This window comes from Choloepus didactylus, chromosome 21, assembly GCF_015220235.1.
Source record: "Choloepus didactylus isolate mChoDid1 chromosome 21, mChoDid1.pri, whole genome shotgun sequence".
Classification (NCBI taxonomy): Eukaryota; Metazoa; Chordata; class Mammalia; order Pilosa; family Megalonychidae; genus Choloepus; species Choloepus didactylus.
The window spans coordinates 48,188,244-48,205,293 of record NC_051327.1 but is presented as its reverse complement, the minus strand read 5'-3'; the positions used below and the strand labels follow the sequence as shown (position 1 = coordinate 48,205,293).

Below are 17,050 nucleotides of genomic sequence, written 5' to 3'. Positions count from 1 at the left end.
CACAACTTCTCTAATTAAAAAATGTTAATTAAAAAAAAGTGCATGGCAAAGTGAAAAGATGGAACAAATTATCTGGAAGTCAGTGTTCCTGTTGATTTACTGACAAGAATTTATAAACATAGGCGTATCTTTTTATTTCTAAAACTGCTATGCTCACCAATGCCATACATTAAGACAAAAACAAGACTTTACTGTGACAGATTCCTAAGAAATGCAGATAGCAAAGTGAAATGGCACTTTCTGTGACAGAGAAGATAAGATACAGCTGGGCTGAACAATACAAAAGCCAACCCCAATAAATTATCTTGCCTTTGAAGAACAGATAAACTTAACAAAAGCTCCTCAAACAATGAAATCTCCACAAGCACCACTTAGTAAATGGAATCAGTCCTTATGACTAAATATTCTACACATAAAGACAGGCAGAGAGCATTAGCAATTTGCCGAAAGTGGGATTTACAAAGGCTAAATTTTCATAAATAGTATCTCCTCTACCTGCTCTGGCCACTTTCGAGCTACTGATGAAGGCATTAAAACATCAGTAAACTTCATATTATATCCAAGAGTCTCGGAAAGAAAAACAGACTTTCCAAAGGTTGATTTGAAATATTGTGTGATACAGGTAGGCAAAAAAGCCTTTGTCATCATGCTATATGTACTAGGAAATAATTGGACTCTTCATTCCCCTCCAAATGATTAGTTACCAGTGTTGAGAAGGCATGGGTGGGAAGGAGCTCCATCACTTTGGCCACTACCTCCAAGCTCTGGCGTAAGTACCGCTGCCACTCTGTCTGCTGCTGTGAGGGGAGGGGAAACACAAAACAATCAGCCTCCCGGACAGGCACAGTCTACCGTCATCATCCCTGCCAATCTGTCCTTGGCCTCAAGTCCACTCTCAGACACAAAACTAGGAAGAAATGGAAAATGATGCAAACAGGTTACCTGGTACTTTAAAAAGGCCAGCCTACAATATTTTTAAGAATCCAATGGATTGATTTCATAAAAAACTATTTCTTCAGAAAGCAAAATGATTGCAAATGATCCACTTAACAGAATAACCTACTTTTCCCACAGAATTCTAAGAATACAGAGTGAAAAGAGCCACTTGTGAGATGCTAAGTGCCCTCAATGTCATCCCACCTGGAGTAATTGGTCACTTGTTCTGGGACAGTCCATTGCTATGTTCTCGTGTCACTGACTACATCAGGGCTACTCCAAGTGTGACTCCCTGACAGGCAGCACCAGCAGCACCTTGGAGCTTGTTAGAACTGCAGAGTCTCTACCCTGCAACACCCTTACCCTGATCTGCTGAGCCACAATCTCTTTTAACAAGCTGTCCTGGTGATTCTTATCCATGCTAAAGTTTGAGAGCACTGGCCTAAATCCTACAGTCAACAAGAAGTGAAACTAAAGTTTATTAAGCATCTACTATGTACAGGGCACTCAGCTGGGTCCCTCCACATGTGTTATCTCATGCAACTGTCACACGGAATCAGTAAAACATATCATTCCCTTTTGGGGTTCAGACAAATTCAATGCCCAGAATCTCCTCCATGCCCAGGGCTGCAGAGTTTCAAATTCAGGCTGTCTGGTTCTAAGGTTGATTATTTCCACCCCAACCATGGCTACTCTCAAACTCTTGACCATGCCATGGCTCCTCTTATTTTGAGAACTATACCAGTGAACTGAACTTTTTAAAGCGCCTGGTAGTTAAGAAAAATGCTGGGGTAGTATCCTTAAGACATTTTCCTTATCAGTGTTGGGCATATCAGCATCAATAAATTAAAATTAAGTTTAATTGACATCAGTTCATAAATAAAATATACTCAAGAGTCTTCATTTCATTCAAGCCTTATTATTTAAGCATCTCAGTTTAACTACTTCCACTAGTATCCACTAGCTTTTATTCATTGCCTGGGGTGGGGAGTGTGGGTGGGGAGCAGAGGTGGGAGTGGAGGTGGGGGCGCAAGACAGGGGAAACAGGAAGGATAAAGAATTCTCACTAAATCACTTTTCACCATACATATGTTTCCTCTACTCGCATCCCTACTCCATGTGGGTAAAAACGTCTGTCAAATTTTCACAGAGACTAGTAGGAGATGGAAAATTTTCAAAGATGGAAAATTTTCAAATGTACAACTCAAACCATAACACCCCTCTGGTTTAAAACTGGTCTCCAAAGCAGGGGGGTTACAGGCTCCATGTCGCCATTCTGATTCAGACCACAACAAGACGATGAGTTAAGGTCAATCAGGGTGTGCAGCTTACATCATCATCCAGAGTCTCATCATCCAACTCCTCCAGCTGGGCCTGGTTGTATCTGAACTGGATTCGATTCAACACCTCGGTGAGCAAGAGGACCAGGGCATCTTCGTACCTATGTGGCAGGGAGAAATTCAACATCAGGTGAGAGGAGGCTTATAGCCTAGGATTTCAAAAAGGCCTCTTGCACTATAAAGGGGGTAGCATCCATGTTGGATTACCATGTACAAGAAGGATTTAAGCTCCTGATGCTTAGTTTACGGGTTGGCAAGTATGTCTGAGTGGGCTATAGCAGGGTATTTATCTAACTATGCCCCAGGCACCATTTATCTTCTTGACGATTGACCCATTTAGCATTATATAAAGTCCTTCTTTGTCTCTGATAATAATTTTTGTCTTAAAGTCTATTTTGTCTGATATCAGTAGGGCCACACCAACTCTCTTTGGTTACTATATCCATGGGATATCTTTTTCCACTCTTTTACTTTTGATCTATTTAAGTCTTTGGATCCAAAGTCAGTCTCTTGAAGACAGCATGTAGTGGACCATGTTTTTATCCATACTGTCAATCAATTAGAGTCTAATCCTTCATACTTAATGTAATTAAAAGAAGGACTTAATTCTGCCATTTTCCTATTTGTTTTCTATCTCATTTTTTTTGTTCTTCAATTCCAACATTACTGCCTTCTTTTGTGTTAGAAACAGATTATTTTCTACTATACCATTTTAATTCCCTTGACTTTTATTTTACTGAATTATTTTTTTAATGCATTATTTTTTGTTGGTTTCCCTGGGGATTACAGGCACCATATATAAATATGAATTAATTCAATGGTTCAATTCTTTTAACAGTCATGGAGATTAGGTGGTATCATTGCCATTTTACTAATGAGAAAACTACAACTAACAGAAGTTAAATAAACTACTCAAGGTTGCCCAGCTAGCTGATTTGAACCCAGGGCTGCCTGACTCAAAACCCCATGTTCTTCTTTCTATACAACAAGCCACCTAAAGGCTTTGAGCCTCTCTCATCTACTCCCCCATACCTTGACTTCATAGTCAATTTGAAGATGACTAAAAACTAAAAGAAGAAACGGAAAAAACCTGGGGGCTCCCTGACCCTTTTTATCTGTATCTAAAAATAATTTCTCTAAGAAATACTCAAGAGCCCTAGGTTTGGGTATTTCCCACATGTCATAAGAACCTAACTCAGAAGATACCAAATTAGGTGCAACAGTTGCTACCATAAGAGCCAACCGACCATAATTTTCAAGAATAAATCATATTCTCTAAATTCTTGCTTTTCCAGAAATGCTTCTAAGAGAAATTAAGGGACTGTTCCCACCCCTAAAGCACAACCATCCATGCTGGTTTTTAAGCTATCGTCTCTCAGCTCCAATCTACTCTCTATACTTCATGATGCTGGGGCTGAGACTAAGTACATTTTTCCTGTGCTAGCTAGATTCTCATTAGACTCTGCCAATAGGGGCACGGGAGGAAGACAGGAAGGCACTGGAAGAAGACAGGAGGAAGCCTGGAAGGTGCAAAGGAATTTCATTCTTCCTGTGGGCTTGTTGTCTTGGCCGTGACACCCCAGCAGTGACCCCTGCAGCACTTGGGTCCAGTTTCCAGCTCTGTTCCACATTCCCAGCATTGAGAGGTACTGGCAGCAGCCAGGCCACAGCCCTCCTCAGAGGAAGGAGCCCCAGTTCCATAAGGGCCCCTCCTCCGAGCTCCTGTGGCAACCAAATGGTGCCATCTCCCCAGGTCTGAGCCCAGCTCCATGGGGCCATCCTTCTGATCTCCCCCATTTTGATAACCCCAACCTCCTTCCTTTGTGCCCCTATACCTAGAGGTGGAGCTGCTTCTGATAGTTAACATCTGTGTTATCTCACTGTTCCCTTTTAGCTTTTCCAGTCCTCTAAAACCTATTTAATCAGTTTTTTACATTTACTCCTCTGTCAATTAAGTGTGGTTTCTGTTTTCCTGAAGGGTCCCTGACTGATACACCAACTTACATAGATGAGGACTGGGATATCAAGATAACCAAAGTTACAAGGTATCTAATGCCAAGATCAAACATATTCCATCCAGTAAGAGCCCATCTGATGAGACTGTAGAACAGTTTAAATATCACTTACAAATCCTCCCGGACCATCACATTTCAGAGTTTGGTGGGCACAACAGCTCATTTCTTGAGTAGAGACAGGGACACCAGCCCTCCTCCCCTTCTCCTACCTCAACAATAAGTCCCTTAGTGTCTGCAAATGGCTTAAACCTAACAAACTCCAGGCCTACACTAGATTGACAACTCAGCATGACCCAGAAAAGATGCTGGTAGGATAAATTACTAATAAAATTCACAACATCTGTAGGGAAACTTGCAGCTAGAGTTGAAATCCCACTTCAGTAGACTTCACAGAAGGATAAGCTCAAATACTTAGGCCTGGAGCTTATGTTTGCCATTTTCTCTGGACATGAATTCCTAAATTTACAGAAGTTTCATGCTATAAATTGCCATGGTGGATCAAAACCTTTTCATAACTCTGCTAGGAAAGAAAATTCACATGAGACCAGAGGGCAATTTGCTTATTGAAAAGGCAAATTTCAGCTAAAAGAAATCCGTCATCTATAAATTATCTTGCTGAGCTAACAAGGAATTTAGAGGCTTTATATGCAAAGGATAACCCTGAATTAGACCTAAAACTCTGCCTGGCAGTTAGCAACTCTGGCTATACAAACATATCACTTAGAAAATTCAACTCAACCAGGAGCCAGGCTGGAGCAAGAATATGGGAGTGTGTGGGTGTGGCAGAGACTCTGGTTGCTTACCCGGTATCCATTCTCCCCCTCTGCCTTAGTAAAAGCACACTGGGCGGTAAGGACAGCCAAAAGGAAACATTGCTCAGTCTCCCTTCAGATACGGGTGGTTAAAGAGATATTAAAAAAATTATTGGGTGGGACTTCTGGGAAACCTTCTTTTGCCCAATCTCTCCCCTTTCTCATTCCTGCTGCCTGAATCATGGGCGTGATGTCTGAAGATTCAGCAGCCATCTTTAACCGTAAGTTGACTGTGGAAATGGAAGCTATGCCTAAGGCTGGTAGAACAAACAGATAAAAGAAAGCAAAAAAATTACTCAACATACAAAGAACAAGGAGTATTGGACCACTTTTCAAAGGAAAAGACAACAGATGTCAATCTTCAGATGGCACAGATACTGGAATTACCAAAGACTTTAAAGCAGTTACTACAATCATCTTCCATGCTGTTCTTCAGGTGGAGATAAATGACATGAGAAAGAAACCTGGAACCTCAAGAATGAAGGAGGAACAACAGAATAGGAAAATGTCTGGACAAATATAATGGACGAGTGTTTTCCTCTTAAGATCTTTAAAAATGTGAATGATGGATGAAAGCAAAAATGACAACAACAACTGATGGGGTTTTCCATGTGTGTAGACATAAAACATATGGTAACCTCAATATAAAGAGGAGAAGGTAAAGGTGCCTACATGGTGGTAAGGTTTCTATATTTCACTTGAAGTAGTAAAAAGCTCATGTAAAAAGTTAAGTATGTATATTATAATACCTAAAGCAACATTAAAAAACTATAAAAAGAGAAATAAACATTCAATAAACTGAATATGTATGCAACTAACACAATCTTAAACTACATGACACAAAAACTGATCTAACTGAAAGGAAAAATAGACAAATCCACAATTACACCCCTCCCAGTAACTGAACAGAAAATGAGCAAGGATAAAGAAGACACGTGGAACATTACCAACCAACCTGACCTTTAAAGAACATTCCACCCAACAAACACAGAACACATATACTCTTTCAAATACATAAAACACTCACCAAGATAGATCGGATCATAAAACAAAGCTTAGCAAACTTAAAAGAAATGAAATCACACAAACTATGTTCACAGACCATAACAAAATTAGAAAACAATAACAGAAAGATATATGGAAAATCCCCTTAAACATTTGGAAATTTAGAACAAAGAGGAAGCCTCAAGAGAAATTAGAAAATATTTTGAATTGAATGAAAATGAAAAATACAACATATTAATAGTTGTCAGAAAGCTAAAGCACCACTCAAAAGCTAAAGTAATGTTCAAGGGAAATTTACAGCATTAAATATTTACATATACAATGGAGAGAAATCTATCACTCTCATAAATTCTGAGAGTTAAAATTATGCATGTTAAGGAAACCACATAAAAGGTGCTAAATAAATATATGATAAATGAATCAATGAAGAAAAGAACAAATGAATGAAGAGACGAATAAACACTCAAGAGATAAATGGGGAAAATTCCAAATCAGATAACTACAAAGGATTAAAGCAGTGTCCTAGGTAGCTTTTTCAAAGCAATGAAATAATTAAACCCCAATTTGCTGGCTCTTTGGACCAGTCAAATTCATGAATTTCTCTTAGCAGGAGCTAAAAAGCTAGTGGAACCTTGATCTAACCCTAACTTATACCTTTTATTAACAGTACCAAAATGCCGTGTGTCACAATGGCACTTCCTCTTTAATCAACAGCACAACCCACTTCAAAAAGAGAGCAGCAATTTTTCTCACGCTCATCCACCATCTGTTTACAGTCCAACCTGATGTGCCCCATAGCCCCTGTGCTGGTCCCTGGCCAGCACCTGCCAGTGTTTCATGACAAAGGGGTTCACAGGACATGACTCTTTGACTTTAGGTTGCTTAACACCCTTCAGGTTTCCTCATCTTCCGTAAAAATAAGTTTCTCCACAAGCAGCTCCCTTCACATTGATGAGCACAAAGGGAAGGGAGTGAGAGAAAAAGAAAAGGGAAGAGAATTAATATTTATATATGAAGTAATTACTAGTACGCAAGGTAGGGTACACACATTGTTTAGTTAATTTACTCAGCAACTATGAGGTAGGCATAACCATCCCCAAAGTACAAGTGAGGAGAAGGGGGCTGAAATTCAGATCGTTCCATACTTCCACCTGGATCTCAGAATGGCAAATGAAGACAATCAACCCCAAAAGCAATTCTGCTCAGCAAAACACAGTAATGGCTGGGTATGTTAGAGCAAATTTATTTCATTAACACTGGGACTCGAGTTCTTCTAAGGTCCCACCAGCTCTCATGTTCTATGATCAAGAAACTCTAGAGCATTCTCACTGAGAAAAAACATGCAGAGCTCCAATTCCAAGCTTCTAGGAACAAAAGTAAACCCATGCACATTTGTGTTTCTAAATTTATAGCCTACAAGGCCTACCACTTTGTTGTGATGAATGATGCAAAACCTTTAAACCACAAGAGACAGGAACTGAGTGCTGCCTCTATGCCTTAACCACACCTACGTCTCCCTTTTCAGACAGCAAGAAAACATTCTTGACTAGTTCCTGCAAGATCAGCCACTTCTGAAATTCTGGCTCAAGACATAAATGTGATTCCAAAAGCATTCCAACTTCTATCAGATGTATTTTACCAGTTGAAAAACATTCAATCACATTTCCAGGTTCTTTGTTAAAAAGAATGTGATAATTAGTAGCAGCCACTGCTCTTCGTCAGCTGCTCCTGCAAAACAGTGTATCTCCGATATCTCAAGGACCCTCATGCCCGAGTAGTGACTGCCAAACTTTCCAACTTATCATCTAAAAAATTTTCAGCACACACTCATATATGTGTACAATGTAAGGGATATCACCAAAAAGAGTGTAACATATAAGCTGAAGTTCAAAAATCTTCTTCATGCACCCCAGTTGACAATCTTAACCCCTCCTTTGTAGTTTATTGCTTTAGACCACTAGTGGGTGTCTTGATAGGACAAGCAGTTCCCCAGATGGTGGTTACTATTTAACAGCATAAACCACTAATGAGCTTTGAGGAATGTTTCGGTTTTGTGTTTTATTAAGGCAGAAAAGTGGTATAAGGTTATGTTTTTTTCAGTACGTCATGAAAAATTAGAAAGCGTCATTTAAGATGACAATGAAATTATCCCTGAGAAAAATTCCTAGTGTTTAAAAAAGTCAGTCAGAACCACTGACAACTGTGATGCTAGGTGACAGACGCATGGGCAGGGCAGATCAACATATATAGGTGAGCTACAGGTCTTTAGGCTGTCCAGGGGCCCTGTCACTCAACTCCATGGTCATCACCATAGTCAAATGGCAGTAACACCTTCCAGTACTTACGACTATCATTGTCATCACCGTGACCACTCATCAAGTGCCTAATACATGGCAGGCACTGTGCCAGGTTTTTTATATAAATGATTTCCTTGACTCCTAAACCCCACCCTGCAAGAGAGGTATTATGCTCATTTGCAAGAGGAAGTGGGATGAACATTTAACTTGACAACAAGTAATACTGCTATGACAAGGCAAAAAAGGAATTCAAACCATCTACACCACTGCTGCTTCTCTTGGGTACAGTAATCTGCTAGTGTACATTTCCTCAATGGAACCATACTCTTCACACCTCCTGTTTGTACTGTGCTTTAAAAAAACATCTTCATGTCCATCATTTCCTCAGTTTATTTTCCCAATAACTCTGGGAAATGGAAAGGAATTCTCTACCATTAACTAGAGCAAAATCAGGAAGAGCCCTTGGACCAGAGGACACATGCCTGTTTGGCATACAAAAAGGAGAATTTGGCAGAAGTACCTTTTCTTTGAAGAATGTGCTACCCATAACCACAACTGACCTAACACCAGCAACTTGGAAGCTCTTCTGCAATCACAAAAACAATGTTTTGGGAACAAAAGTGCAAATTCTGGTCAGAATAAAAAACTCATAAACCCTCAGCAGTTGGAAGGGGTTTAGAGGTCTAGTCCAACCTTTCTTCCCAGGCAGGGATTCTCCTCTCTGCCTTCCTCCATTTGGCACATTTCTGGGGAAGGGGGGTTCACCGACTCCATCATCAACCACCGGTACCATTTCCTAAGCACTTACATATGCCAAGTGTTCTAGATACACTAGCTCACTGTTTCATTTAAGTATCTCAACCTGTCATCATCCTCACCTCCATTTTACAAATGAGGAAACAGAAGTGTCCCCAGGTTGGTAACTCACCCAAGGACACCCAGTTAGGACTATAAACCCAGATTCAAAACTAGGTCTGTCTGATTCCCAGTCCTGGCTTCCACATTACAGAACCTCTCTCATTCACTGGCTAGGTTTCACACACAATGGCCACAACCAAGCTGGTAAAATCTATAGGCACTTTCCTAATTAAGTATAATAAAAGTACCAAGGGCTAGATCACCTAACTTGTAATCCCATACCATAACTGTACCCTTAAAATATAAAAATCTGGTTCAGTTTAATAGGGAACTGCTCTGATCGTACAGTATAAAATGTAGTTTTTCAGTGCTTTCCTAAGTGCCTAGTCAGTCCATGACTGGAATCCAGCCTTAAGAATATGATGGGTACATTTCTGCTAAGAAAAGCAGTCATTATACTTTCCCGTTTTATGGCTCTTGCACTTCTTTTTCTAGAATGCTGAATCTCTAACTACCCCTCCTCTTCTCCCCATCTAGAAACAAGCTTTGGTCAAATATAGGACTAGATAATGAAAAACAAAAACCAAAGTGGCACCAGGATCACATCATACAGGAAAAGTACTTTCTGCCTACGAGAAAGAAAAATGCGGCTTAAGAAAAATATGGAGGAAAACATTTCCTCGTTTTCTGTTTTAAAAAAATACACTGAAAAGTACAAAAGTAGTATCTCTGGGTTGTGGGATTATGGCTACTTTAGCTACTTTACATTTTTCTAAATCTCTCCCTAGATTTTTATTTTAAATTTTTTTTTCATGAAAAAGATTAATTATTTTGAAAATTTCCAAACACATACAAAAGGAGTAAGAATAATATAATAAACCTCCAAGTTCCTATCAACCAACTACAACAAATTATCAATACATGGTCAACATGGTTTCTACTATACCCCAACTCACTTCCCCTCCACCCCCAGTGGATTATTAAAGCAGATGTCATAGCATTTCTTCCAATAAATCCTCCCATTGGTATCTCTAAAGATAAGAGCAATTTGTTTTTAAACACATCACAAAAGCATTAACACACCTAAAAAATGCACAATACATATTACTTTTTAGTCAGGAAAAAATATCTTATTTCCTTAAAACAGTTTTAAGGGGGGAAAAAGAAACACTTGTTCAATGCTCTACTGTCTAGACAGCTCACACAACTCCATTTCACTTTAAGGATCCGGTTGCAGGGCTGCCCCCCGCCGACCACGAGGAAAACTGATGAAAATGTCTATTTCTAGTTATCAATGTTCTAGAGTTTACCTGTTGAGAACTGCTTCCTTGTCTCCCAGACGACTTTTAATTTTACTTGTCAGATAGTCCAAAAAGAGCGTCCAGATATCCAAACAAGAGAAGTAACCTTCATGAGTAGGCTATGGTACAAAAGAAATCCAGACAATGAAATTATTTAATGTAACTATTCCTTAGAAACACACACACCAGGGTTTACTTCCACCAGAATGGTAAAACCATAAGCCTAGATTCTCTCAGTTTCCTGAAATCTACAACTGGTGAGTTTTAGTCAGTCCTCTCCACTGGGCCCTGAAGAACCGAACAAGACAAGGGTACTGGAGAACACTTCATTAAGGAGATATCACACAGGACAAACTAAGTTACAAAATAAGCCAAGCAAAAACTATCCTAAAATCAGACTGATTTTAATGGTAGAAATGGTGCTCACAAATCATCCAATTCAAAACTATTTGAGAGAGAAAGAAATTGAGATTCAGAGATGTGATATGTTCAAGGTCTGGGATAGGAACAGACACCCCCACCCAGCTCTTTCCACTGAATACCATACTGTTTGCCCATTCAGAACCAAAAATAAGTTGCAGTGACAACAAAGGTGACAGCTTTGCACATTAGAATATATAAGGAAAGTAACATTTGCAGTCTTCCTCTGTAATAGGCAGACAATGAGCTTGTTAAATCTGACCCTCAGGGCATTATCTCATCTGCAAAAGTTAAGGTGTCAAGCTAGCTAACTGCAACCTCTAACCCTCTAACCAAGTGTTGATAAGAACAAACTAAGGGAGGAGAGAAGAGCAGATCCTTGCAAGGTCCTAGTGTCTGGACCATTGCACTGCTTAACTTTCTCAAAAGCCTTGAGATTCTATTTCATGCAAAATTCAGGTACTACAGTGTGTTAGCCACTCTCCCGCCAGGGACCTTCCCGCTTCTCTCTTCTGTGTTCCCAGGTCTAACCCTTCTTCTCTTTTTCCTCATCCTCAGATGGAGCCACTGCCAAGATGCAGATTTTCATAAAAACTCCGATGGGAAAGACCATCACTCTTGAGGTTGAATCCTCAGGTACAATAGAAAATGTAAAAGCCAAGATCCGGAATAAAGAAGGAATTCCTCCTGATCAACAGAGACTGATCTTTGCTGGCAAGCAACTGGAAGATGGATGTACTTTGTCTGACTACAACATTTAAAAGGAGTCTACTCTTCATATTGTGTTGAGACTTCATGGTGGTGCTAAGAAAAGGAAGAAGTCGGCTTGCACTACTCCCAAAGAGAATAAGCATGAGAGAAAGAAGGTTAAGCTGGCTGTCCTGAAATACTGTAAGGTGGATGAGAATGGCAAAATGAGTCGCCTTCATCGGGAGGGCCCTTCAGATCAATGTGGTGCCGGATTTTTTATGGCCAGCCACTTCGACAGACATTACTGTGGCAAGTGTTGTCTGACTTATTGCTTCAACAAACCAGAAGACAAGTAATTATGTGTGGATTAATAAAAAATATGAACTAATGTTTAATTGTTGAATTTTATTCCAATAATTTAAACAGTTTTTAAGCATCAAATTGACGTTCACATTTGATAATGTTTCCATGATGTGCTATTACTATAATATTATCTGAGTGTTGATTCTTGAGACTGAGTGTCCCAGTGGCTCTGGGATCCTGCCAAGTCCTACTGGCTAGAAAGGTCTCAGTATTTTCATTAAACAGTAGGCTCTAAATTACCTATAGTAAAACAGGAAAGCAGAATGTAGTTAAAACCTCAGCTTTCTAAATATCTAATGTAGATTGTACTTCTGTCAATTTTTCAACCTCAACACTGTTAACATTTTGGGCCAGGCATTCTTTGCTGCAGAGGGCTGACCGTGCATTGCAGAATGAAAAGCAGCACCCCTGACTTACATATTAGATGGTAGTGGCACTCCCTAGTTAAGACAGCTGAAAATCTCTATAAACACTGCCAAATATCCACAGGGCAAGGGGGTATACCCACAAAAAAGAACCACCGATGTGTGAATACTCTTTAAGATATGCAGAATTCTTCTGAATTGTGTGACCTTACCTAAAAGAGGCTACAACTTATTTCTGTTTTATACTCAGGAGATTTAAAAGCTAAGCTTTAAGTTGCTCATTTAAAAATGCATTTAAATTAAATGATTAATTAAAAAAAAATTTCAGGCACTACACTCTCTAACTTCTAGTTCTTCCCATACACGCTCAGTTTCTACCTATGGCCCCCAATCCCTTATATTTCCACTCAAATTCTCGCAACCTCAGTGAACCACCTTTGACGGCAGATCAGCCGTGGAAAGAAATCATACCATCACTTTCTTGGATCAGTTTCCTCCCATTTCTGATCCAGAAGGAAATCCAGAAATGTACATATGAGAAATATGTCATATATACAAAGAAATAACTAACACTGGGTGAGTTCCTCACCCAAGCTTAAGTCTGAGACAGAAAATTAATTTAAAAAACAGGGTAACCTCCAGCCTCCCAGCCTGAAGAACAGCCCTGGAACTAGACTTTTACACCTCAGTCAGAACCAGTGACAGGGCCATTGTCCAAAAACAAAATAACCACTTCCTGTCTCTACTTCTTACTTCACAAAACTCAGGCTGTCCACAATGACATGAAGTGAGCCAGGAGAATAACCAGGAGGAACAATTAATAAGCTGTGGGGAAATAATCTGGGTAGCCAGTGCACAGGCTACTATACTGGCCCATCCAGGATACAGTCTTGTCCTGGTTTTGACTTGCTGGACTTGCTTCCTTGGTTTGAAACTACCCACCAGCCCCCTCAAAAGAATACAAGTGATCGGAGTGCATGTGGAAGTGCTTTTGAGGAAAGGCAGCATGTTAAGGCCAAGTGTCATGGATATGTAGTTTACAATTATACCTATGCCTTTGACTTGAGGATTTACTATGTGGCTCAAGGCTGGAAAGAAAAAGGTAGGCAGATAAAACTGCTGTGGGACCTGCAATACCACCATTCACATCTACATCTCTGAAGTCCCCACTATTCTGTGGCCTTTGAGCTGCCCACAGCCTGCTCATGGTCCCTCTAGCCTTTGACAACTGCTGTGAATATAGACTGTAAGGGTCATAAAGATTATAGAGTGAATATTTTTAAGAGTCATCCAACTTTTTAGACCGTGTACAGATCCATTTTTAAAATCTGCCTGTACTCAGCTTTACTTTTCCAGATTTGAGGGCTGATTAATCACTGAAACTCCTAGCAGATTTCTGTATGAAATGAAAAACACTCTTATCTGCCAAGTGCTTTACAGTGTTTAGTTTTCATCTACATTAGTCTATTTGATAGCAGTCCTGGAAGGTGAACAGATCTTTTTCTTCTCCCCATTTTACAGATAAAGAAGCCAAGGTTCAGAAGTCACCTGCCCAAGATGAGAAGATAATTAGGAAAAAGAAACAGAACTAGGATATGATCTTAAAACTCCCAAATCCAGAGCCCCCTCCCCTATGCCATACCATCTCTGGCACTGTTTTAGAATGAAGCAGCAAATGAAAAATGCAAGACCAAGAAAGAACTGGTGACGATAGGATAGGATGAAGAGCAGGAAGACAGAGAAGTTGTATGCTTATACACAGATCTCAAAAGGCTAAGCAAGCACGGAAAGAGAGGGGGAAAGCAAAACCCCAGGGAGCACTAGCAGCAGGATGGACTGCAAGCAAGAAACTTTGGTTAAATACGTAGAAAAGGAAAAATGATTAAAGAAAGATACTAACACATTTCTTTGTCTTATTGCTGTTTCTTCAAAATGTTTACCAGTACTACATATGTTGAGTGGAATAAGCCAGACACAAAAGGACAAATAGCGTATGGTTTCACCATTAAGAAATAATCAGTATATGTAAATTCATCAAGTCAGAAACTAGAATACATGCTACAAGGGGCCAGGTGGGAGTGGGGTAGAGGGAGTTAATGTTTAATTAGCATGGAGTTTTGGTTTGAAGTGATGGAAAAGTGTTGGCAATGGATGGTGGTGATGAAGGCACAACTTTGTGAATGTAATCAACACCACTGAATTGCATATTTGAAGGTGGATAAAATGGGAAATTTTAGGTCTGATATGTTACCAGAAAAAACAAAAACAAAAAAACCACAGAACTGTACAACACAAAGAGTGAATTCTAATGTAAACTATGAACTATAGTTAATAGTACAATTATAATAATATTGTTTCATCAGTTGTAACAAAGGTACCACACTAGTGCAAAGTGTTAATGATAAGGAAAACTGTCAGGTGGGGGGATGGGAACTCTGTACTTTCTGCACAGTATTTCTGTAAACCTACAACTGCTCTAATAAAAAAACAAGTTAATTAAAAAGAAAAAATGTTTACCAGCACTAGTTTTGATGAATTTTAGAAATAAAAGGCAAAAATATTGGGTAACTCATAATAAACCTCTAGACAAGAAAAGGGAAAGCCCCTTTTTTCCATTTTACAGATAAAACTATGATAAGTAAGATCACGCTATTTGCATATGAGAACTTAGAATTCTTTAAAATTCTTGTTCTTAAATCTTATCTCAAACAACTCCCCTACCACCAGACCCTGTCCTAGAGTGCACTCTGCTATCTTTTCTCCATTCTGCCACTCCAGCAAAGGTTTGCCTACCCAAAAGTGACCTGGGACCGAAGATGCTTCAGACTCTTGCCCCTCCTTTTCCCAATGTTGAAAATCTCATTCTGCCTGCACAGCAAAGACACCTACTCCCACAGACTGCAGCTGCCCCCCAGAAAGGAACATACCAGAGAATAAAAGAGCAGAAGGGAACTCAGTTGACAGTAACCTCCAGGTAGAGTGAGGAAGAAAGCAGTTTTGTCATTTGCTTCATGACCACAGGTCTATTTCTTTTTCCAAATATAAAATCACCACTTTCAGTTCAATGGAAAACCAACAAACATAGAATTCAAGTGAAAGAATTACATAAGATGAGCACTGGGAAAGACCGTGAAGATGCTCTCTGCAGACAATCTTCTTAGGTGCAAAACTGAAACTTAAGGACATTTTTAAAAGACTTATTCAAGTACACAGACCTGATAAAAATAACCAGAGCTCAAACACAGAACTTTGGGGCCCAAGTCCAAAAAAGTAGGCCTAAGATATGTATACTTTGAAACATATTTTTTTGCTTTCTTCTATACCATATTTACAAAAAGATCCCATTCTGCATAGGGAGAAAAATATCAACATTTCCATTCCATTTTCCCAAACAAACACCTTCTTCTGACCTCAGTACTGGCTCCCTCATCTTTCTTTCCTTTCTGCTACGCTTATGCTAAGGTGTTTAATACTCAGTTCTCCTAATTCCTTTTTTTTTTTTTGATCACCTTTAAGATTTCTCTGGATCCATCTCAAAACTTCCCCATCTTGAAGCTAAGCCTACTTATAAACATGCCTAAGAATTCCCCCTAGAGAACCTCTTTTGTTGCTCAGATGTGGCCTCTCTCTCTTGCTAAGCCAAACTCTGCAAATAAAACTCATTACTCTCCCCATTACATGGGACACGACTTTCAGGGGTATAAGTCTCCTTGGTAATGAGGGACATGACTCCCAGAGATGAGCCTAGCCCTGGCATCTTGACAAAACAGGAAAAGAAATGTAGCAAAATAAGGTTTCAATGGGCTAAGAGATTTCAAATAGAGTCAAGAGGACATTCTGGAGGTTACTCTTATGCAAGCTTCAGTCAGATATTGACACGGTATGCCAAACCCCAACCAACAGTATTCCTGAAAACCCTAAAGAAAACCCAGGGATCTAAGACTCTATAAAAGTTTTACTTACTAAGTTGATTACTCAGAAACTTAAAACCGCCAGATCATTCCTATGCCAGATAAGCCCTAAAACTTGAGGTACCAGTCTCTACCAGAACATCAACCAGTAGTATTCTATCCCATAATGCTGACACCCCTTTTCAACATGAAGAAGTTAGAAAGATCATTGCCCAAATATCCCTGAAGACTGAAAGAAGGATCAAATAAGAGGGAGGAACTGTAACCGAGAAGTTAGAATTTAAAGTATGATTATGACTACTGAATCATTATACAGATACTCCTTTTTAGTTTCTAGTATATTAGAACAGCCAGAAGGAAATTCCTGAAATTGAGGAACTGTAACCCATACTATACTTTGAAATTTGCTCTATAAATACTTGTTAAACTGTACTTTGAAATTTATCACTTTTCTGCATGTTATATATCACAATAAAAAATGTTTAAAAAAACAAAACAGAACCTTCCCACCTCTGATGCTTCTCTCCTACATCCTCATACTCCCAGTCTTTTCATCATCTTCTCTATTCCATTTCGGGCCTGGTAAGCTCAGCTTGTTTTCCTTGCTGCTCTGCTCTCATTGGCTCTTCTATCTGACATCTGGACCCTTCCACCTGTCTCCGCAACCCCATCATCTCCCTAGAATGGTTCACCCTTCCAGTGGGTACTCTTATTTTTACTTATATGCCAAGTACCTC

At 39.5% G+C, this 17,050-nt stretch overlaps 1 protein-coding gene and 1 pseudogene across 4 annotated transcripts in view; one reads left to right on the top strand and one right to left on the bottom strand.

Moving 5' to 3' along the window:
• The window catches only part of XPO6 (exportin 6), a 131,602-nt gene that overhangs the window by 31,329 nt on the left and 83,223 nt on the right, over positions 1-17,050 (bottom strand). For 3 of the 4 annotated variants that reach the window (XM_037814490.1, XM_037814492.1, XM_037814493.1), the window contains 3 exons: positions 10,574-10,683; positions 2,269-2,377; positions 705-797 (listed from right to left, as the gene is read on the bottom strand). In XM_037814490.1, coding sequence (XP_037670418.1) covers positions 705-797; positions 2,269-2,377; positions 10,574-10,683 — 312 coding nt within the window. The remainder of the gene's footprint in view (positions 1-704; positions 798-2,268; positions 2,378-10,573; positions 10,684-17,050) is intronic. The other variant, XM_037814491.1, reaches the window with a different exon arrangement.
• Positions 11,560-12,030, top strand: LOC119517626 (annotated as a pseudogene).